The following is a 22,638-nucleotide window of genomic DNA, read 5'->3' on the forward strand; positions in this document are numbered from 1 at the left end:
TGAGCATGCCACACACACACACACACACACACACACACACACACAAATAAATAAAATTAAAAAAAATAAAATAAAAATAATAAAAATAAAAATAAACAAACAAATGAGGATTAGAGCTGTAGCTCAGTGTGAAGGTCCTGGATTCAGTCTCCAGTGCTGCAAAATGATTATTATTCTTTTCTTATTTTGAGACAGGGTCTCACTGTATAGTCCATGTTGGCACTGATTCACAGAAATCCCTCTTTCCCTCAGCCTCCTGATCTGCCACCAAAACATTTTTTAAAACTGGGGAATATAGTTCATACCTGTAACCCTAGCCAGGTGGGAGGGTGAGGCAGGAGGATCATGAACTTAAGACCAACATGGGCTATACAGCAAGACACTGTCTCAAAAACAAAACAAGAGCCAGTCCAAGTGGCACATGCCTGAAATGCCAGCACTTAAGAGGCTGAGGCAGGAAAACTGCTGCAAGTTGGAGCCATACATAGCAAGACCCCTGTCTCAAAACAATCAAAGAAACCAACCAACCTACCAAACAAACAAAAAACCTGAAATACAGGTCAAAATGTAGCCCAGTGGTGCAGTGCTTGTGTGGCATGTACGAAAGCCCTGGGTTCAATCTCCCCATTGGAAAAAGAAAAGTACTTTCATAGAATATCTGTCAAGTTTCTTGCCCACAAAATAAGGGGCAAAATAAGTATCTCCTGAAAAGGGTTTTCTTGAGCATGCACAGGGTAATATATGGGGCTGTGAAACTTACAAACTCTACGATCTCAGATAAGTCCACTAACTTCTATCTTATTGCCATCATCTGTTCATGGGGATGGAAACTGAACCTGCTTCATAGATACACTGTGAGAGTTAAGTGAATATGTATGATAGAATGCAATTTATTTATCTGTTTTTATTTTTTTGGCGGAACCGGGAATTGAACTGAGACCCTTGTGCTTGCCAGGCAAGCGCTTACTGTACTGAGCCATCTTCCTGGCCCCTGTATGGTTTAGAAATAGGCCCAAAGCAGGGTGTGATGGTGCACATCTGTAATCCCATCACTCTGGAGACTGAGACAGGAAGACTGCTATAAGTTTGAAGCCAGCCTAGGCTACATAGTAAGTTCAAGGCCAGACTGGACTATATAGCAAAACTGTCTCAAAAACCCCAAACCAAACCAAACCAAAAACAAACAGAAAGAATTAGGCCCAGCATGCAGTAATTCCTTAATTATTATTTGTTAATTCCATCATCAAACATCAACCAATTTCCTATTAGATGCCTGGATTTGGGCAGTAGTAGAACCTAGTTAAATTCAACCTAGTCTTTGCTTCCTAGAATTTCTAGTGAGATTCTTGTCCCCATTCAACCTCTGGCTTCAGTGTGGGACCTGTCTGGGGCTGTGTGCATGGCAAGGGAAGTGCAGCTATGGAATGGGATGGAGCCAGAGGCAGTTTCTATCCACTCAATATCTCCTGTGCAGGTTTTTTGCGGTTCCTGTCATGGCCCTGATTGCCAATTTTGGGATCCCCAAGTGGGCCCGGGAGAAGATTGTCAATGGCATCCAGCTGGGGATTCACTTGTATGCCCACGGTGTATTCCTGGTAAGGACAGGTGCCTAGTGGGGCGGGAAGTGGAAGGGTAAAAGATGCATGAGGCTCTGACTTTTTTTTTTTTTTTTTTTTTTTATGGAACCAGGGATTGAACTCAGGCCCTTGTGCTTGCCAGGCAAACACTTATTCTACTGAGCTATCTCCCTGGCCCCAAGGCTCTGACTCTTGAGCTGCTTCAACATCCTCTTCTGGGCTCTTGAACTATCTCCCCTTAACCATTTACCTCTTAATTACTCAGAAGACACTTATTGCACTTGCCTAGCACATGAGACCATGAGCTCAATCCCCAGTAGGGGTAGAAAAAGAAAAAGAAAACAAGCTAAATGTATAGCATTCAGGCAGGCTGCTAGGCAGACTGTTGTGTCCCCTATTCTTCTATTTCTCTCTCCCACCTTTGGCTCTGGCCTCTTCCCCCAACTCCGTCCTCATTCTTTGCCTCCATCCCCATTTCCATTCCTGATTCTATATCCCCATTGTCCTCCCCAAGCCCTACCTACCCCTAGTCTCCCCTCACAGGTCGTTGTTCAGGAAGAAGCAGTTGGGAAGGGGCAGTCTGTGGCTCCTGGTGGCCTAGATCTGAAGAGTATTGTCTAGCCTAGGAATCAGGAGGGTCTCAGCATCAAATCTGTTCTTTATCTTGGTTCACATTTTGTCTGACCTTCTTGGGGATAATCCATCCATCCATCCATCCATCCATCCATCCATCCATCCATCCGTCCACCCACCCAAACACTGTTCCCTGGGTTCCTGTCTCTGTCTTGAAATAGTGTGTTTCTTGCTTGGAATATTCATATGCATTTACCCCTACTCTTTTTCAATGTTCAGAGCAGCCCCAGGATAGGATGGATAGCAGTATATAGAGGGGAAGATAAGGCCCAGAGAGGGGTGATGACCTCCCCAAGGTCCATGGCTTTTGGTGGCACGGCAGGCACGTTAAACCACATCCTTCTCTTGTCAACCATAAGGTGCCACTTAAAGGGTAGCCAGAAAGGGAAACGGGCACCACTGAGGGCCTCAGCTTCTAACTCTAGGGAACTGTAATGTGCTTATTGCAGGGAAAATACCCAGAAGCCCAAGGAAGGGCCAGGCTGCCACCTGACACCTCAGAGCCTGGTTTAGGTACACACTTGCTCACCTTATCTGGCCAGTACATCTTGAAGCTCTGCAGGAAGTGTCAAAGGGATACAAGAGGAAACACTAAGAACCCACCATGTACCAGCCAGGCTCTGCACCAGTGGTTTTCATTTCCACCCTCTCATCTTTCCAAATAAGCACTGATCCTTTTGGTGGCCAGTGAGGCTGAGGAGGTTTAGTCCATGTGCCCCAGACCCCACGCTCAGTGAGTGATGAAGCCAAGAAGTGTGGTGCAGGCTCAACCCAAACACAGTGCCCTTGCTGTTATTTCACCTGAAACAGCTTCCTTCCTGAAAATGCCAGCACAAGCTGTCAGGGTGGCTCACACAAATAACCCCAGGACTCTGGGAGCCTGAGGCAAAAGGATCACAAGTTTAAGCCCAGCCTGGGCAATCTAGCAATTTATGACCCCACCTCCAAATGAAAACTAAAGGCTGGGCTGTGGATGTAGCTCACAGCAAAGGCCTTAAGTTCAAGTCCCAGTGCAATACTGAGGGGGGTGGGAGAAACCTGGTACAGCTCTGTGCCCTAGTACCTCTGGCATTGCACCAGTGGCTTCCTGCATTCAGCAGAGCTTTAGACGGTGGTGCTGGGCTTCTGGGGTATGACAGTGAAGTCACCTGCTCTTTGCCTTCGTGGTTTACCAGATTATGGGGACATCTCTACATTCAACCAGTATTTACTGAGGGCTTACATGTGCCAGGCACTGAGCTAAAATGTACTGGTCATTCAACAAGGAATAGAAGGTTCAAGTTCCTACCTTCATAGGTTTAACATTCTACACTATCAACTGCTGCCTGATCTAACTTTCTGTGTTTATGAAGATATTCTACAACTTGTGCCTCCCAGTATGGTGTCAAGTGAACACTTGAATCTGGGTAGGATAGTGTGGCTAAGAAGCTAAGATTTCAGTTTAATTTTTATTAAATTTAAGCTACATGTGGGAGTGGCTATCATATTGGATGGCACGTGATGAGGATCTTAACTAGTCTTTGATGGCCCAGTAATCAGGGCTCTGATAGACATAGTAGTAAGAGGCGTATTGAGGGAAAAGTCAGAACTCAGGGTACAGCCACAGACCAGAGGAAGCACCTAATCTAGGTCGAGTGGCTGCAGCGAAGTGTGTGTGGGGAGACATCATATGGAGGGGGCATTGTGTGTGTGTGTGTGTCCGTCCACACCTTACTTGGTGTTGAACCTAGGGGCCTTTACACTCAGTTTGGCTCCAGCCCCTTGGAAAAAATATTTTGAGAGGCTGGGGAGATAGCTCAGTAGAATAAGCTTGCGTGGCAAGCTCAGGGTCCTAAGTTCAATCCCTGGTCCTTCCAAAAAGAAAAGGAAAAAAAAAATTTTTTTTTGAGACAAAGTCTTACTAAGCTTCTACATTAGTTAGGGTAGGGTCAAATTTGCAATCCTCCTGCCTTAGCTTCCTAGAGTGCTAGGATTACAGGCAAGTGCCACCAAACCCACTAATAGAGGGTGCTTTTTAGGCCCCCCAAATCTGGGGAAAGAAGCCAGGTACTCAAGGGAAAGCTTCAGGGTGTGCTAGGTTTCTCCAATCTGTGGCTGACTCCCTTGTCCCAGATCATGACTCGCCCATCAGCGGCCAACAAGAACTTTCCGTACCACGTAAGAACGTCGCAGATCGCCTCTGCGGGGACCCCGGGACCCGGAGGAAGCCAATCAGCGGACAAGGCCTTTCCGCAGCACGTCTATGGGAACGTGACGTTCATCAGCGACTCGGTGCCCAACTTCACGGAGCTCTTCTCCATCCCCCCGCCCACCTCCTCCGTAAGCCCTGCGGCCCCGGCGCCCGAGGAGCTGCTGGCGCCGCCCTTGGAGTACCTGACCCCCCTCCCGGCCCCGCCGCCGCCCCCCGCGCCCGGCCGCCTGAGCCCTCCCCCTGCCTTCCGCACGCCCCGCGCCCCGATGCCTCGCCGCGACCGTCCCCTAGCGCCCGCGCCCACCCTGCCCGACTGGGTCCTGGCGCTACTGCGCACACCCCCGCCGACGCCACGCGCCGTGCCCCCGCCGCCCGCCTTCCGCGGTTCTCCCCCGGGTCCCCGGCCGCCGCCCGAGTTCGCCCGGCGCACCCCGACGCCTCCCCTGGAGTACCTGGCTCCTCTGCCCAGGCGCCCGGCCACCCACTCCTTCCCTGACTGACACATTTGACCATTCTTGGGGAGGTGGGGTTCTTGGGGGGGAGGGGGACGGGCCTTCGGGGCCACATCCGTCCCCCCGAGGGTCCCGGACCATCTCTGATCCTGACCCCCCTCCCAGGCCGGGAAGCAGGTGGAGGAGACAGCGGTAGCGGCGGCGGTGGCCCCGAGGGGCCGCGTGGTGACCACGGCTGAGCCGGGCGCAGCCTCCCCGCCCCCTCCCGCTCGGTTCCCCAAGGCGGCTGACCTGGGCTGGGATGGCCCGACGCCGTCTTACCAGCCGCTCGTACCCTCGACGGCGGCGCCGCACACCGGCTTCACCGAATACTTCAGCATGCACACGGCCGGGGGCCCCGCACCCCCGGTCTGAGCATCCCTGCCCGCGCCTGCTATGGGCACGCACCGGGCCCCTGCTGGGCTCCGGACCCCCAGCCTTGTCCGGCCCCAGGGCTCGGCCCTCCCAGGTCCCACGAGCCCCCTTGCCCCCCACCCCAGCGCCTGGGTGGGGTGCGCTGCGTCTTGCCCCCTACCCTCTTGTGCCAAACGGTCCCGCGGGAGCCTCTCTCCCCGTCCCCTCCCTCAGCCCCTGCCCCGAGCGGCGCCGGATTCTGGGCTCCCGCTGTTCCGTGATCTTCGGCCCCCTGGTCCCCTCCGAGACCTCTGACCCCGCTGGACTCCGGACACGTATCGCGACCGCCGGGATTCTGCCCGTGACACTTCAGGACTGTGCGACCCCAGGCCTTTGCTCCCGGGACGGATGTTGTGAAGCTGGTCTCTCTGAACCCCTCCCCTGGATCAGTGACCGGACCTGTGCTCTCCGCTCCTGTCTGCATTCTGGAGCCTTCCTTCGGGTCCCTGGCAGAAAGACTTTTTCCCTTCTTGCCAAAATAAAAAGGATTCGTTGAATTTTTATCTATAATCATGCCTTTATTTATTTATAGATAGGTAGATAAGGTTTCACTATGTAGCTAGACTGCGCTTGAAATCACTTAGGGGAGCCCAGGTTGACCTCCAACTCCCGGCAATCCTTCTGTCTCCTCTTCCCGAGTGCTGGGATTACAGTCGTGGGCCAACACGTCCTACCCCACATACCCTCATTTGATTTAGTTTTTTTGAGACAGAGTCTCACTATGTATCCTGGGCTGGCCTCGAACTCATGGCGATCTTCCTGGCTCAGCCTCTGGAGTACTGGGGTTACAGGTAGGTGCCACCAACTCCTAGGTTCTTTCTCATCTTTTTCTCTCTTACATCTTTTTTTTTCTTTTTTTTATGGTCAGCTCAGCCCACCCTGGGGGCGGGGCTGGCAAGGCATGTGGTGCTGGGGATCGAACCGAGGTCCCTGCATGCTTGCTTAAGCAGGCGCTTTGGACCACTGAGCTATGTCGCCAGCCCCCTCTCTTACATCTTGATAGTGCTTAGCGGCGAGGTTGAGCGAGTTCAAGCTCAGGATCTCAGTATGTCTATCTGTGAAATGGCGTTTGGCTCAGAACCTTTAAAATGACCCGGAGTCCGGGAGCGCATAAAATACCAATCATCTAGCAGAACTCTATATTGCACCACTATTTTTTTTGTTTTTGTTTTTTCTTTTAAAGTGACCGTTCCCTTCCCTTTCCCAGTCAGTGATAGAGGCGCCCTCCAGTGGCATTTTGCGTTGCTGAGCCACCAGCATAGGTTTTACCTACCCCGACTTTGGGTTACGAACTTCACCATGCGCGTGCGCAAATCTCCCCGCTGGTCCAGGAGGTCACTACTGCGCATGCGGCTGGAAACAGAAGGGGGGGTTCCGGAAGTCTCCCTTTGCGAAGGGGTGGGGTCGGGCTCTCCGCAGTCCTCCTAGGGCCGCTCTGACCTGCAGCTCTGCAACGTCTCGGTTCCTCTCCCCGCGTTTTTCCAGATCGGTGCTGGGTTCCCGCCCCCTGGCCCTCCCAGCGGGTTTGTCCAAGCCGCTCTGGCCCGAGAATCCCCTAGTCTCTCTGATCCAGCCCATCCGGCTCGGGAGGGAGGCAAGGGTGGGTAAGCAAAGGGAGAGCGCCTATGGGATCCAGGCCCAAGCTCTGGAGGAGAGGCTCCGCCCCCGGGACCCGCTCGTGCCCCGCCCCTGGCCGGAGGGGTCTACCCAGGACGGTCGAGGCCTGGCCGGTCTTAGTCCGCACCTTCTATGGAGGACCCTGCCGAGCGGTAGAGGCCTTCACCGCTGGGGACGCATCCGTCCTTAAGGTCTGTTTTGGTTCGCAGCGGCTGGAGTCTTAACTGCTGGACACCGTTTATGGGGTCGAGCCCCCTATGGAAACCCATGTCTGTAGGGGACCCCTATGGTCCCTAGGGGTCGGCCCCAGCCATAACGACCCCATGTACAGGGCCTTCCATGGCTCTATAGGGCTCACCCCTCGACTTCCAGAGCCCATCTATAGCCGCCGTTCCTTTCCGAAGGACTGCGCCTTCGGGACCTCCCCTGTATGCAAAGCCATGCTACGCCTATAGAGGTCGCATTACATGACCCCAGGCCAGTCGAGGGTCCTCCACGGGCCTTTAAGGCCCTTCCCCTCTTAAGGGTCGGTGCAGCGGGATTTGGGGATGGCCTTGGGTCGGGCCCTGGCCATGGCACTGGCACTGGCCTTGGCCGTGCTGGGGCCGCTGTCTCCCCTGGTCCTGGCAGGGGACTGCAAGGGGCAGCGGCAGGTGCTACGGGAGGCGCCAGGCTTCGTGACGGATGGCGCAGGCAACTACAGCGTCAATGGCAACTGCGAGTGGCTTATCGAGGGTGAGTGGGGCCGCGTGGGTCACACACTCATTCGCTAGTTCATTCATTTGTGTATTCATTCATTCAGTACATTCCTAGAACTCCGGTCTTGTCCAGGGCTCATGTCCTAAAATGCTGTATACCCAGGGTTGCAGCCAACCTGGACCCTGCCCTGGGAGGCCTGGCAACCTGGCGGGGGAGATGTGTGCAAACCCAGTTTGAGGAGTACAGACCAGAAACAACAGTGAGGGGAATGCTGAGTGATTATTACAAACTGAACTGGATGTGGTGGCAAGTTTCTGGGACCTCTAATCCCAGAAATCTGGGAGGCTGAAGCAGGAGGATAGTAATTTCCAGCCTAGCCCAAGCAATTAAACATTATAGGGAGAGTGACTCAAAAATAAAAGGGGCTGAGGTGTAGCTCAGTGTGAAGGCCCCCATGTTTATCCCCAGTACTACAAAACAAAACCTCTGGCTTATGAGTCCAATCACTTGGTTAAAATTTGGGTTTCTCTTCGCTTAGCCTGATAATAATAGTTCTTGCTCCTAGGGTTGTTAGAATTAAATGAGGTCAGGTATTTAACATGTCTACTGCGTGGCACATAGTACATGGTCAATAAATGGAAGTAGGGTTATCCTTGTTATGTTTAAAGCACGTAGTTAAAAGCATTCTGCCATTCATTTATCTGCTAGGTGTTATATTTGCCACAGAGACATAGCAGAAGACCAAAGAGCCCCTGCAGTCCCTGGTGACAGGGGAGGATTCTAGTGGGGGAAGACAAACATATTGACAAGCTGTGACAGCCCAGAGTGCCTGGTCTGCTGGAAGAACCCCATGGGCCTGGCAGAGCCCAGAGGAAGTACTTGAGCTGAGAGGAGAAGAGAGCAGAAGGCTTTCCGGGCATGTCAGAGCTGAGACCTGCAGGACCTAGGGAAATCAGTTAGGACCATTCCAGAGAGAGGAAACAGGTTGTGCAGAGGCCCCAGCTCTACCTTTATGGGCTCCCAGTCAAAAGGGGAGACAAACCCATTCCCAGGGAGTGGATCATCCCTGAGGAAGGCATCTGTCTTAGCCGGGGTCTGGCCAGGACCAGGGGCATGGGTAGGAGGGAGCAGAGGGCTTTCTTGGCAAGGGGAACAGTACATTCACAGGAGGATGAGATGCTTTTGAGCAATTAGAAATCAAGAGTGCTGAAAGGTAGAGTACTGGAAGATAACCTGTGGGCCAGAGGATTCAGCCCTGGGAGAAGCCAGAGGCGGCAAGACCTTGTGATTTTTGAGCTGAACCCTGAGAGCAATCGGGAAAGAGAAGAAACGCCCTAAGGCAGGAGCAGGAAAAGTCCTAGAAGGCTTCACGGGGTGGTGGAGGTGGACTTGGCCTCAAAGGAGCAGTGAGGAGCCAGAGGCAAAGGCCACAGGTGTGACTGGCCTGGTGCTGCAGGGCCTCACTTGGCAGGGAGCTTAGTTTTTAATCTATGGTACTGGGGAGCTACGGAAGGTTTTTGAGCAGGGGCCAGACTTGGTCTGACTTGTTTTAGAAGATTCTCTGGTTTCTTTGTGGGGATGGATGAAGGCGAGTTGTTGGGGTGCATTTACCTGTCCCCAGCTTGGGAGTGCCTCCTGTCAGACATAAAACAGAATGGGCTGGGCTGGTGAGATGGCTCAGTAGTGTAAAACACCTACTTAGAACAAGCTTTGCAAAGCACAGGGACCAAGGTTCAATCCCCCAGCACCACATGCCAGCCAGCCCCACCCCCTGGTGGGCTGAGCTGGCCACACACACACACACACACACACACACAAATAAAAATTTGAAAACAAAAAACAACAACAACAAAAAAACAGAATGGGCTAAGAGCAGAATGGGAAGTATGTGTTGAGGAGTGTAAATCATTCTCTGGTTTTGAAGAGTCTTAGACTACTAGGGATTGGTGGGGTTGGACATGACAATCAGCCCTTAGGGTGCTCACTGAGACAGTGCTCAGGGTTGGGGCAGAAGGAGGTACAGGGGTTTGGTGGGTGGACTTAGGGGAGGGGAAAGAAGATTACCGAGTTGGTAAAGGAACTCATCTATGGAGACATGATGGAGGCTTGTATGTCTCAGGACCCATGGGTTTTCTGGTCTGGCTACACTGTAGAATAGGAGCTAAGGAAGGAGACAGAAGCTGGGAGAGATAGACCTCGAATGTCATCCTCAGCATCTCGGCCTTTCTCTGGGACTTCAGGAGAGCCACTGGAAGATTTCAAAGGTTTGTTGTGTTGTTGTCTTTTTGAGATAGGGTTTCACTATGCAGTTCAGGCTGGCCTTGAGCTCACTTTGTAGTTTAGATTGGCCTTGAACTCAGCAATCCTCCTGCCTCAGCCTCCCGAGTTCTGGGATTACAGGCGTGTGCCACCACACCTAGCTCAAGATTTGGGGGCAGCAGCAGGATATTGCTTTCAGGCTGGGGTAGGGAGCAGTGTGGAGACAGAAGAAAATGAATTCTGAACCAAGGCAGAGGCAAATGGGTGAGAGGCATGGAGAGTTTAGGATGTTTGTGGAGTTTCACCAGTGAGACTTGGACGCCTTAGTGACTGGATGTTGTGGCACAGGAGGCATCTGGGAAACCTACAGACTCCCTCCATGTGCTCTCTGAGTGCCTGTAACCCCCAAGAACCAAAGCCTTCCTGTATCTGTTTAAAAAAAAAAGAAAGAAAGAAAGCAGGCGACCCATGTTTTTGTACCATGTGCATCTTTATCTAGCCCTCAACCTCTTGGTCTTAGCAGCTAGAGCATCCTGCTTCTGAGCAGCGCTGGAAGCACAGGGCCTGGCTCTGGATCAGATTTCACTTGGCAATGGCGTGGGGGTGGTGGAAACAGGAGACCTTGAAGCAGGGAGGAACTTGGGAAGGCAGATGCGGAGCTGGTCTCCAGCAGGCACTGTACAAAGATGTCCTTGTTGTGTGTCCAGAAACAGAACTGTATGGTTAGGTCAAGGCCCACGAGGTTCTGGGAGGCTGGTTGCCTGGCCCAGCTGAATGGTTCTTCTGCCTTCCTCCAACCACAGCTGGGGCTCTGTGTGTGTCATCAGTCCTGGGGATTCTGCTCAGAGGCAGAGGGAGAGTTGCCAGCTTCATAGTTTTGCTTGTGTGCATTTTTTTTTTTTTTTTTTCATCGTGTTGTCCAGCATTTGCTGAGCTCTTGCTGAGCTGTGGGCTTCCCAGGCTGTAGGACAATTAGACCTAGCTACCCACAACTCTGGCCTGGAGGAATAAAGGTTCCAATAGGCTGTGGGAATCCCAAAGAGGTGCTCCTAACCCAGCTAGGGGACATCAAAGAGGGCTTCCTGAAGGAGGGGGGTGTTCCTAGGTAGAAAGGGAAGATGTGTTCTGGACCCAGGTAGAAAGCCCTAGGTCAGCGTGTTCTTTTTTGATTTTGTTTTATAACTCCAGCACTCTGGAAGGCTGAGGCAGGATTGCAAGATCCAGTCCAGCCTGGACAATTTAGCAACTTAATGAGGCTCTGTCTCAAAATGTAAAAAAAAAAAAAATTTTTTTTCCTGGTACCAGGGATTGAACTCAGGACCTTGTGCTTGCCAGGCAGACACATGTGCCACTGAGCTATCTCTTGGCCCCTGAAAATCAAAGGTTAAAATTGAGTGTGATGGTATACACCTGTAATCCCAGCGCTCAGGAGGCACAGGCAGGAGGAATTTGAAGCCAGTCTGGGCTATAGAGGCCTGCCTGAAATGCACAATGACACCCTGTCTCAAAAAAATTAAAAATAAATAAGTACAATAAAAATTATAGAAGATTTGGAGCTGTAGCTCCTACAAAGGCCATAGGATCAACCCCCTAGGACTGCAGGAGGGAGGGAGGCTTTGTTCGTCATAGAGCTGCAAGCAGTGGGGTGATATGATATGATCTGGGGTCAGGATCCGAGCACCAGGTTCAGGAGCTGGATTTTCTCCTACGACAGTGGGGAGCCATGCAGGACTCTGGAGCAAGGAAGAGATGGGCCAGATCAGAAGTTGGGAAGGGCAGACGGGGAAGGAGGACAGAGATGAGGAGAGGAAGGAGGAGGGCTGGGCAGGGCACATTATTAACACATCCTAGCTCCGTGCTAGGAGGGTAGAGCCATCATCTCATGGAATGGTCTTACCAGCTAAGTGGATGGGGAAAATTATCCCCATTTTACAGCTAAGGAAATTGAGGCACAGAGAGCCCATGGAACTGTCCTGTGATCATGTGGCCAGGAGAGAGAGGAATGCTGACAGTCACAGGGCTGGGCTGGCCCAGGGTCCCTCAGCAGGTCAGGAGCAGAGCTGGAACCTAGGCCTGTAGTTTTCCTAGCGCAGAGGACTCCCCTGAGCTGCCTGCGGTAGTCTCATGAGGCCCTCTAGAGCAAGATGTGGGAAGAAGAGAATCTTCTGGAGCCAAGATAGAGCAGAAAGCAAGAAGAGTGACAGTGTTAAGCTCTGACTACGATGTGCTAGGCCTATGATAAGCACTTTATAGGCATTGTCACCTCTCATGCAATTGTCAGATGTCACTTGGGGCTGTGGTCATCTGAGTGCTCATCTAGGCTGAGCATGCAAGGAAGTCCCTCTCAGGCCTGGCTGTTGATGCTGGCTGGCAGCTGGAGACCTACACGTGGTCTCTCCATGTGGCTTTGGCTTTTCATAGCATGACAGCTGTGTTCCTGAGGCAGCAGTGCGCAAGGCCCCGCTGAAAGCTGCAGGCTTCTTATTTCCTGGTAGCAGAAATCCCAGCGTCTCTTCTGCTGCCTTGTTACTGGTAGAGGAAATCCCTAAGGTCTTCCCGGATGCACAGGGCAGGAAACTAGCTTGCACTTTTAAATGCTAGAAGTGGCTCATAAAGTTTGCTTCTTTATGGTGTTGGGGACAAACTGCAGGGCTTTGTGCATGCTGTGCAAGTCTTCCACCACAGAGCCCTGGCCTACAAAGTTTGGAGCCAGTGCAGTAGTACAGTGATCTCTCTGCCTTCCAGCGAGGAAGCAGTCAGAGAGGGCAGTTGCCTCGCTCAAGGTTATACAGCTAGTTGCCTGTCAGTGGCAGAGCTGAGATGGGAGCCCGGCAGGCTAGCTCGAGTCTGTGCCTACAACCATGGAGTAAACTGGCATGAGCCCTGCGGGAGGCAGCTGGGAACTGTGCCACTCCAGGAGGAAGCCTTTGTTCAGGGAGAGGAGCACAGACTTGCCCTGCGAGGGCGTTGCATGCCTCTGCTGAGCCTGGGCCCTGACCTTTGGGCTTGGGCATACGTAAAACTCACATGTGGGTGGTGCCAAGGAGGCATCAGGAATGCTGTGTGTAATCTGTGACTGCTGAGATGGTGTTTCTTTTCTGGGCTTTACCTTCCCCATCTGCCAGGCAAGTGCTTATTCCACTCAGCCATCCCCCTGGCCCCAACTGAACATGGGGAGTGCTTGTATCTTTTTTATTTTTATTTGTTTATTTTTACACAGTTCAGGCTGGGCTTAAGCTCACTATGTAGCCCAGGTTGGTCTTGAACTTGCAGCAGTCCTCCTGCCTCAGCCTCCCAAGTGCTGGGATTTCAGGGATGTGCCACTGCACCCCGCTGTGTATGTGTGTGTGCAGTGTGTATCTTGCTTGCAAGGCTGACATTGTGGCTCTTTCTCTGGGCTCCTGTCCCTCTGCCTCCCACAGCTCTGACCTGCCCTTGGGCTCTGAGGTCAAGAGCCCCTCTGGGGAGCTTAGGCCTGACTGCCTTTGCACCTCCACCTCCCTGGAGCCTGGCGTGGTGTGGGATGGTGGGCGGGCGGTACAGCTGGCTGGGGAGAAGGCCCGGATTCCAGCCTGGCCCCTCTGTGCTCCCTCCTAGCCCCAAGTCCCCAGCACCGCATCCTGCTGGACTTCCTCTTCCTGGACACGGAATGCACGTATGACTACCTGTTCGTGTATGACGGTGACTCCCCCAGAGGCCCGCTGCTTGCCAGTCTGAGCGGGAGCACCCGCCCTCCACCCATTGAGGCTTCCTCGGGCAAGGTTAGTGGGACAGGGGCTGGGGGACTGGCTGGAGGATCTAATGGGGCCCGGAGTGGAGAGGGAGGGAGACACGGAGGCTCACAAGAGACCAAGGGGACAGAAGGTTAGCTAGAGAGCATCAGAGAGAAGGGTCAAGGGAAGCTCGAGAGCCCAAAGGCAGTGGAGGTCCAGGTCCCCTGCTGGTGGGCCACCTTCCCGGTTTGCCCCATCCTCTGCCTGCAGATGCTGCTGCACCTCTTCAGCGATGCCAACTACAACCTGCTGGGCTTCAATGCCTCCTTCCGCTTTTCCCTGTGCCCGGGGGGCTGCCAGAACCACGGGCAGTGCCAGCCTGCGGGAGTGTGTGCCTGTGAGCCAGGCTGGGGTGGCCCCGACTGTGGCCTGCAGGAGTGCTCGGCCTACTGTGGCAGCCATGGCACCTGTGCCTCGGTGAGCTGGCCCTGCCCCCCGCCCCAGGCCCGATCTCTGAGCACACCTGGCACTCTAGCTTCTGAGATGGACCCTCGTTCCTACCTGACACTGTCCCCTCCAGTGACAAGCCGTCCTTCTCGGTCCCTCCATGAGAAGATCCTCTCCTCCTGGATCCTTCCCTAACCCGTGTGTCTTTAGACTCACCCCTCCTCTGCCTGTTGTTATTGCTCCTGCTCTGTCCTGGTTCATCCCCCTCTTCCTCCTGAGAGCACTGCCAAACCTGACTCCTTCCTGCCCGAGGCCACCTTGCCATGACCCCTGTCCTGTCGCCACTGACCTTCCTTGAGCCACACTCTCCAGTTTAAGATGTGGATCTCACTTGGAGCCCTCCCTGCCTTGGCCTCCCAGAGTCGAGCTCTGTCTGCCCAGGCCAACACTGATCTCACAGTCCTGCTCCTTCTCTTTGTTCCACTTCTCCCTCTGCCTTTGGTTGTGTCTGTGTCCCCCACGTCTCTCCCTTTGCCTACCCACCTGTCTCCTTCCTGTCTGCCTCTCTCTGGCCTTTTGCCTGTCTCTTTCTTCATCCTTCCCTTCCTGTGTGTCTCTTGCCTCCCTTTTTGCCCTGTCTCTGTCCCTCTGGCTGTTTTCTCTCCATGTGTCCCCTCCTCTGTCTGTCTGTCCATGTCTTGATGTCCTCTTTTCCCCTAGCCCCTGGGACCATGCCGCTGTGAGCCTGGCTTCCTGGGACATGCCTGTGACCTGCATCTGTGGGAGAACCAGGGGGCCGGCTGGTGGCACAATGTGAGTGCTGAGGACCCTGCCTTCTCTGCTCGCATCGGGGCGGCTGGTGCCTTCCTGTCCCCACCAGGACTGCTGGCCGTTTTTGGAGGTGAGCAGGTAGAGTAGACACCTAGTGTCTGGAGGCCTGGCCACCTATGGCCAGGGTTTAAGACCACCCACCCCTCCACAGGCCAGGATCTCAACAAGGCCTTGGGGGACCTTGTCCTTTACAACTTCTCTGCCAACACCTGGGAGCGCTGGGACCTGAGTCCTGCTCCGGTATGGACCCCTCCTCTCAGTCCTCTCGAGGTTGGAGGAGCTTGTCTCCTTATCAGACCCAGCCCTGGGGGCAGCCTCCATTGTCCCTGTCTCCTCCACATCCCTACGCCAGTTTGATGGGTTACCTCCCTCTGCGTGTTTCTGCCTTTGTTTGCTCAGATTTCCTTGTCCTTGTTCTTTTTCTTTCCCCTTTATTTTACCTTTTTGTGTATCTCCCATGTGTTTCTCCTCAATTTCTGTCTGATTCTGGGCCTTTTGTTCCCGCCTCATCTCTGTATCTCCCTCACTCTGGGCCTGTTTCTCTTTCTTTTCTTTGTCATTTCTCCTGCTAGTTCAGTCTCTGTGCTCCTCCCTCTCTTATTGTGTTTTTTTTTTTATCTCCCCTGTGTCATCTCCCTCACCCCACATCGCTGTCTTTGTATATCTGTCTCTCTTCTCTGTACATCTCTGTCTGTCTCTCTCATCATCTGCTCCTCTCTCTCTGTGTGTCTCTCTGTCCATGTTTGGCTGTGGCTGTCTCTCTCTCTCACCACTGCTTGCCCTCCCCATCTCTGGCTCTTCTCTTCTCCACAGGCTGCCCGCCATTCTCATGTGTCTGTGGCCTGGGCTGGCTCCCTGGTGCTGATGGGTGGTGAGCTGGCCAACGGCTCGCTCACCAACGACGTGTGGGCCTTTACCCCACTAGGCGGGGGCCACTGGGAGCTCCTGGCACCGGCTGCCTCCAGCTCCTCAGGGCCCCCAGGCCTGGCAGGTCATGCAGCTGCTCTGGTAGATGACATCTGGCTGTATGTGTCTGGTGGCCGCACCCAGCATGACCTCTTCTCCTCCGGCCTCTTCCGTTTCCATCTTGGTGGCACTAGCAGGGGCTACTGGGAGCAGGTGATTCCGGCAGGTGGGCGACCCCCTGCTGCCACTGGCCACTCCATGGTGTTCCATGCTCCATCCCGCGCCCTTCTGGTCCATGGTGGACACCGGCCCTCCACTGCTAGGTGAGTGAGCTGTCACACCACCCCTGTCGCTTAGGGCCAGGCTGGCCCAGCTCCTGGCAACTTGGTCTTTTTTTTTTTTTTTTTTTTTTGTGGAACTGGGGATTGAACTCAGGCCCCTGTGTTTGCCAGGCAAGCGCTTATTCCGTTGAGCCATCTCCCCGGCCCCAAGGCAACTTGATCTTTACACAGTAGCAGACTCCTGTGGTCATCCAGTCATTCCTTTCTTCCTTCCCTCGTCCATTCACTCATCCTGTCATTCCTTACCTTTCATTCAATTTCTCAGTCATGACCTTCCTACACATCCCACACTCATCCATTCATTAAACCCCTTGCCAGATTATGCAGGTAACTCAGAGGTGAGTTAGATGGGGCACTGCCCACTGGGAGGGTCTAGTTAGGAGAGGACACAGACCAGGTTGTGGCTGATCACCCTGGGCCATCACGAGGTCCTTCAGAGCCCAGAGGAAGGAAAGAAGCCCCAGCTGTCCCCTGAGCCCTTGCCCTGCCCCTTCTTGCAGGTTCTCTGTCCGTGTAAACTCCACCGAGCTCTTCCATGTGGATCGACGTGTGTGGACGACCCTGAAGGGCCGGGATGGGCTTCAGGGCCCACGGGAGCGAGCCTTCCATACAGCCAGTGTGCTGGGCAACTACATGGTGGTCTATGGTGAGAAGCTTTTGGGTCCTAGCTGCCCTCCAGGGAGTCAAGTTGAACCTGAGCTGCGGCTCCCCATGTGGGTACCCCTACCTGCCCCAGCCTTGCTAGCTGTGCCCCTTTTCCCCGTCCCAGGCGGCAATGTGCATACCCACTACCAGGAGGAGAAGTGCTATGAAGACGGCATCTTCTTCTACCACCTTGGGTGCCATCAGTGGGTGTCAGGGGCTGAGCTTGCTCCTCCAGGAACCCCTGAGGGTAAGTGGCTCTTTGGTTTCCCTGTGGGCTCCTGAGGGTGTCTAGGCTGGAGCTGCTTCTGTCCCTCCTGGGTGAGCCAGACACCACTGAATGTGTTAGGGGACTGATGGGTGGGGCAGACAGATCCACCGCTAGGGACAGATCCACTCCGGTCCTTTGGCCTGGCAGGAGGAAAATTAGGGGCCTTTGCCAGAGAGCAGGTTGGTGCTGGACAGAGACAGGGAAGGCCTTGGCAGCCCTCTGTTTGTAGAACAGACTAAGATTCAGAGAAGTTGAGTCTCCTGCCAAGCCAGTAGCTGATCCAAGGAGTGAGAGACTCAGGACTTGGACCCAGGTCTTTCTGACTCAAAAGATCATGCTGTGTCTGAAAGATGATTTGGGCAGAGGTGTTGGGGAGGTAAGGGAATTACAACCTGTGCAGGGCAGGGAGGCTGGGAGGGGTCCTTGGTCAGGTAGCAGTGGGGCAGCAATGAGAAGCCTGGACAGACTCCAAAGAGTCCAGAGCTTCCTAGCAGGAGGGACACGAAGGTGGAGGAGAGGGACTGTGGTCTGATGTTCTGGGGTGGGTGGGGTCTGTACTCTCCTAGGGCGAGCAGCGCCTCCCAGCGGCCGGTACTCACATGTGGCAGCTGTGCTTGGCGGCAGTGTCCTGCTGGTGGCTGGGGGGTATAGTGGCCGGCCTCGTGGGGACTTGATGGCTTACAAGGTGCCACCCTTCGTGTTCCAGGCACCTGCTCCGGATGTGAGCACTGGGGTGATAGGGTGAGGGTGGCCAGGGAGGAGCTAACATGATTCCACAGGTGAGGGAGAGAGCGGGAAAGGGGTACCTTGGAGAAGGGGGGGTCCCTAGGGCCATGATAGGAGGGGTAGAGGTCCCTTGGTTGAGGGAAGAAGAGGTAGAGGGCTCCTGGGACCGAGGTAGGAGGTGATGGGGTTTCAGGTGCTGAGCATCAGGGGTCCCTGGGGATCAGAGTGGGTGGGTAGTTAGGGGCCTCCTCCTCTGTCCTCTCATCTCCCTGCAGTACCACCTGGACTATTGCTCCATGTACACGGACCACAGTGTCTGCTCCCGAGACCCTGAATGCAGTTGGTGTCAGGGGGCCTGCCAAGCTGCACCCCCTCCCGGAACCTCCTTAGGGGCTGTGAGTGATTGCCCTGAACGCTTGTCCCCTAGCCCAGACACTTGCCCTTAGCCTCTGCCCAAACTGTGTGGTCATTACTTTCTCCCAGTCAGGAGACTTCCTTTCACCCTCAGGATCCTCATATCTGCCTCCCAAGTGGAGATCCCTGAACTCTCCACTCCCTCTTCCTCCAGCTGGATTCTTTGCAGCTTGTTCCCCTGTCCCTGTGTCCTCCAGCTTCTGTCCTTCATCTTCCACATTCCCTCCCTGCTTTCAATTTCCTATTCTTCAGTTTGTGGGTCTGTGTCACCCCAGGACCCCTGAATCAGCCCTTGCCAGAGTCTCTTGAGTCTTGGCAGACAGTGAGCCCTGTCACCTCTCCTTGCAGTGTCCGGCTGCCAGCTGCCTGGGCCTGGGCCGCCTTGTGGGTGACTGCCAGGCATGCCTGGCCTTCAGCAGCCCCACAGCCCCTCCCCGGGGGCCTGGGGCCCTGGGCTGGTGTGTGCACAATGAGAGTTGCCTCCCTAGGCCTGGTGAGTGTTCAGTGGCAGTAGGGGTGAGGTGGTGACAGATTGTCACACACTTACTGCCTATCCCATGCCCTATCCTCCCAGAGCAAGCCCGCTGCAGAGGGGAGCAGATCTCCGGCACTGTGGGCTGGTGGGGGCCGGTGCCTGTCTTCGTCACGTCCCTGGAGGCCTGTGTCACCCAGAGCTTCCTGCCTGGCCTGCACCTGCTTACCTTCCAGCAGCCACCCAACGCCTCCCAGCCTGACAAGGTGGGCAGCCAGTGGGGCCAGTTGGGGGTGTTGATGGTCATGAGCCTGGGCTTTGCCTTTTTCCAATGAATTTGGTGTGTGGTGCTAGACATCACGGACAGGTATGTGCTGAATTTGCACTCTGAACTACACCACCAGCTCTAAATGGTCCTTATCATTTTTGAGTTTATGCTGCAAGTCTTTGGTTTCCAAGGTCTGATTTGTAGTACATACTTAGATGTGTGTGTGTGTGTGTGTGTGTGTGTGTGTGCGCATGCACACATGCAGGGGTACATATGTGCATGTATGTGTGTATATGTATATATGTTTTGGTGGTGCTTGAGGATTAAACCTATGTCCTTGAGTGTCCTAGGCAGATCCCCTACCCTGAGTTGCAGCCCCAGCCAAAAATCCTTTTTTTTTTTTTTAATTTCAGTACTGGGGATTGAATCCAGGCCCTTGCTCATGCTAGGCTAGTGCTAGCCTGTTGAGCTATATCTCTAGACCCAAGACTTTTTTTCTTTTTGAGACAGGGTCTCACTATGCAGTTTGGGCTGGCCCTATTCTCACTTTTGTAGTCCCCAGGCTGATCTCGAACTTGGCAGCGATTCTCCTGCCTCAGTCTCCCGAGTGCTGGGATTATAGGTGTGTGCTACCACGCCTGTTCAGGAATTGTTTTTATTATGCAGAATATACATAAAATTTACCATGAATGACAATGCCATATTTACCCAACTGCAGCTGTCACGATTGTCTAGTTAAAGAACACTGTTGTTTTTGAGACAGGGCCTTGTTCCCTGCACCAAGCCAAGCTTGAATTCACTATGCAGAACTCATGGTGATCCTCCTGCCTCAGCTTCCCAGGGGATCTGAGACATGCAGCACTACACCCAGCTTACAGAATATTTTTATTGCCCCTCAGAGCAACCCTAGACTGACTTACTCTCCCCGTTCCCCAGTCTCTTCCCTCCCTGGAAGCCACTGGATTTGCCAAGGCAGGACATTCATGTAAATGGAATTACATTGTGTGGCCTTTTCTCTCTGGCTTTCTTCATTCTTTAAGGCTAATCTGTGTTGTAACTCCAGGGATCGAACTCAGGACCTTGCCAGGCAAGCACTTATTCCACTGAGCTGTCTCCCTGGCCCTGTAACTTTGTTCCTTTTTATGGTGAATAATACGGTGTGGAGTAGGTGTTCCACATTTTGTTTATCCATTCGTCAGCCGAAGGACATTTGGGTGGTTTACACCTTCTGGCCATTATGAATAGTGCCATTAATAACGTCTGTGTACAAATTTTTGGTTTATTTATTTATTTATTGTGGAACCAGGGATTGAACTGAGGCCCTTGTGCTTGCCAGGGAAGCGCTTATTCCACTGAGCCATCTCCCGGCCCCTATTTATTTATCTTTTTGAGACGGGGTCTCTGTGCCATTCAGGCCGACCTTGCACTCACTTTGTAACCCATGCTGGCCTTTGTAAGCCTGCCTCAGCCTCCTGAATGCCGGGATTACAGGTGAGCACCACTATGCCTGGCGCAAGTTTGTGTTAGAACACCTGTTTTCAATTTTCTTTTCATTGCTAAGAAATGGAGCCAAGGCCTCTGCACTGAGCTATATCCCCAGCCCTTTTTAAAAATAATTTTTTATAATGAGACTGGGTCTGGCTAAGTTGCACAGGCTGGGTCAGACTTTCAATCCTCTTGCCTCAGCCTCTCAGAGTCTTGGGATTATAGGCACGTGCCATGAGACCTGGCCTATTTTAATTTTTAGTTTACTTATTTATTGTCTCTTGAGACAGGGTCTTGCTGTGTAGTTCCGACTGGCCTTGAACTCACTTTGTAGCCCAGCCTGGTCTTGAACTTGCAGTGATCCTCCTGTCTCAGCCTCCTGAGTGCTGGGATTACAGATGTGAAATACCATACCCAGCCCCTATTTTTAATTTTTGTAGCTCTGTAAACTACCTAGGTATGAAATTAGTGGGTCATACTGTAATTTGACATTTAATGTATTAAAGAATCACCAAGCTTTTCCACAGTGGCTTTGTATTGATTTTTTTTTTTTTTTTCGGAACTAGGGATTGAACTCAGTCCCTTGCGCGTGCCAGGGAAGCGCTTATTCCACTGAGCCATCTCCCTAGCCCCTGTATTGACTTTAAAATAGAAAACAGTTTACATGTTCAAAAAGTACAGTGATTTATAAGTTATATCAAGTACAGGTACAAATTCCCTATGGTGAGAGTGATCATTATGCATACCTAAAATGTACCAATAAACTTCATGTGTTAAAGAAAAAAGTACAGTGATTCAAAAAGTGGTTGGCTTATAAATCTCTCCCATCTACCTCTCTTCTTACTGCTGCAGTGGCCCAGGGCAATCTAGTCCCAGCTTTCCCCAACTCAAAACTAGTAGAACTCCTCAAAAATTTGTGTTTTTTTTGGAACCAGGGAAAGAACTCAGGCCCTTGCGCTTGTCAGGCAAGTACTTATTCTACTGAGCTATCTCCCTGGCCTTCAAATTTTTTTTATGCCCTTTTAAAGTCTTTCAAGGGTTCGGGGACATAGTTCAGTAGCATAAGCACCTGCCCGGCCAGTGCAAGGTCCTGAGTTCAATCCCTGGTACTGCAAAAAAAAAAAAAAAAAAAAAAAAAAAAAAGTCTTTCAAATACAAATAAATGTGAATTTTATTATTTTTCTTTTTACATAAAAGTAGTATAATTTACTTTCTATTACTACTTCCTGACAAGCTTTCCCATAACAGAATTTAGGAGATACTTTACTCTTTTTTTTTGAGCTGAGGTCTTGTGTTGGCCAGTCTGATATGAACTCTTGTGCTCTGGTGTTCCTCTTGCCTCAGCCTCCTGAGTAATGGGGTTGATGGAAGTGTGCCTTGTTGGGCTTTTTAGTGGCTGTGTAGTATTCCACTTACATTCAAATGCCATAGTGTTGCTGCAGTTTATTTAAATGTTTCCTAGTGAGCATTACTTGGGTTTTTCCATTCTTCTGCTATTATAGAGTCACCTACTAGGAATCATGGATTATTCCTGTCACTTGGGACACTGGGTCTCAGCGTGGAAGGGTTTAGGTAGAAAGGTAGTAAGTTAGGGAACAAGATACTGAAGGAAGTTGGAGAAGAGCTGGACAGGGGCTCAGGGGTTTTTGGATCCTGTCATCTGTTATCTGAATTTGAGTCCTGATTTCTCTGAGAGGGACAAATTCTGCCTAGCCTCTGCCCCTGTTTCTGTTGAGTAAGTGAGGAAGGAAGTTCGGTTGACCCATCTTCTTTGGCTCTTACGTGGCCTGGGGAACGAGGGGCTTGGGGGCTGTGTAGAAAGGGATTCGCATCCCAACTCTGTCCTTGCTGGTACAGGTCTCGATTGTCCGCAGCACGACCATCACCCTTACACCCAGTCCCGAGACAGACGTGTCCCTAGTCTACCGTGGCTTCATCCATCCACTGCTGCCAGGTGGGCCAGGTGGGCCAGGGGCCGAGGATGTGGCCGTGTGGGCCCGGGCCCAGCGTCTGCATGTCCTGGCCCGGATGGCCTGTGGCCCCGACACGGAGAAAATGGTGAGGGAGCCTGATGCACTTGGGGTTGGGTTTGGTAATACAGTTAGGGAGGTGGCGCAGGGCATCCGAGGTGTCGTAAGAGCTCGAGGGGAGACTGGGGAGAAGCCAGAGGTGTGGGGTGTGTCCTTGGGGCACAAGAGAGCGCGGGGGCTTTCATCTGTGAACCCCATTTGGTGCATTTTG

The 22,638-nt window shown here is 52.8% G+C and overlaps 2 protein-coding genes across 2 annotated transcripts in view; both read left to right on the forward strand.

Moving 5' to 3' along the window:
- Nucleotides 1–5,765, forward strand: part of Tmem145 (transmembrane protein 145) — a 10,707-nt gene extending 4,942 nt beyond the window's left edge. Inside the window, exons 13-15 of the mRNA XM_004644377.2 lie at nucleotides 1,475–1,595; nucleotides 4,323–4,529; nucleotides 5,019–5,765. Coding sequence (XP_004644434.1) covers nucleotides 1,475–1,595; nucleotides 4,323–4,529; nucleotides 5,019–5,267 — 577 coding nt within the window. The 3' untranslated portion in view covers nucleotides 5,268–5,765. The remainder of the gene's footprint in view (nucleotides 1–1,474; nucleotides 1,596–4,322; nucleotides 4,530–5,018) is intronic.
- A 910-nt stretch (nucleotides 5,766–6,675) lies between these two features.
- Nucleotides 6,676–22,638, forward strand: part of Megf8 (multiple EGF like domains 8) — a 41,802-nt gene continuing 25,839 nt past the window's right edge. The window contains exons 1-13 of the mRNA XM_004644379.2: nucleotides 6,676–7,658; nucleotides 13,479–13,642; nucleotides 13,865–14,071; nucleotides 14,762–14,942; nucleotides 15,024–15,112; nucleotides 15,686–16,101; nucleotides 16,620–16,765; nucleotides 16,889–17,011; nucleotides 17,599–17,753; nucleotides 18,034–18,153; nucleotides 18,521–18,665; nucleotides 18,747–18,910; nucleotides 22,255–22,455. Coding sequence (XP_004644436.1) covers nucleotides 7,472–7,658; nucleotides 13,479–13,642; nucleotides 13,865–14,071; nucleotides 14,762–14,942; nucleotides 15,024–15,112; nucleotides 15,686–16,101; nucleotides 16,620–16,765; nucleotides 16,889–17,011; nucleotides 17,599–17,753; nucleotides 18,034–18,153; nucleotides 18,521–18,665; nucleotides 18,747–18,910; nucleotides 22,255–22,455 — 2,298 coding nt within the window. The 5' untranslated portion in view covers nucleotides 6,676–7,471. The remainder of the gene's footprint in view (nucleotides 7,659–13,478; nucleotides 13,643–13,864; nucleotides 14,072–14,761; nucleotides 14,943–15,023; nucleotides 15,113–15,685; nucleotides 16,102–16,619; nucleotides 16,766–16,888; nucleotides 17,012–17,598; nucleotides 17,754–18,033; nucleotides 18,154–18,520; nucleotides 18,666–18,746; nucleotides 18,911–22,254; nucleotides 22,456–22,638) is intronic.

This window comes from Octodon degus, unplaced genomic scaffold (assembly GCF_000260255.1).
Source record: "Octodon degus isolate 3935 unplaced genomic scaffold, OctDeg1.0 scaffold00197, whole genome shotgun sequence".
Lineage (NCBI taxonomy): Eukaryota > Metazoa > Chordata > Mammalia > Rodentia > Octodontidae > Octodon > Octodon degus.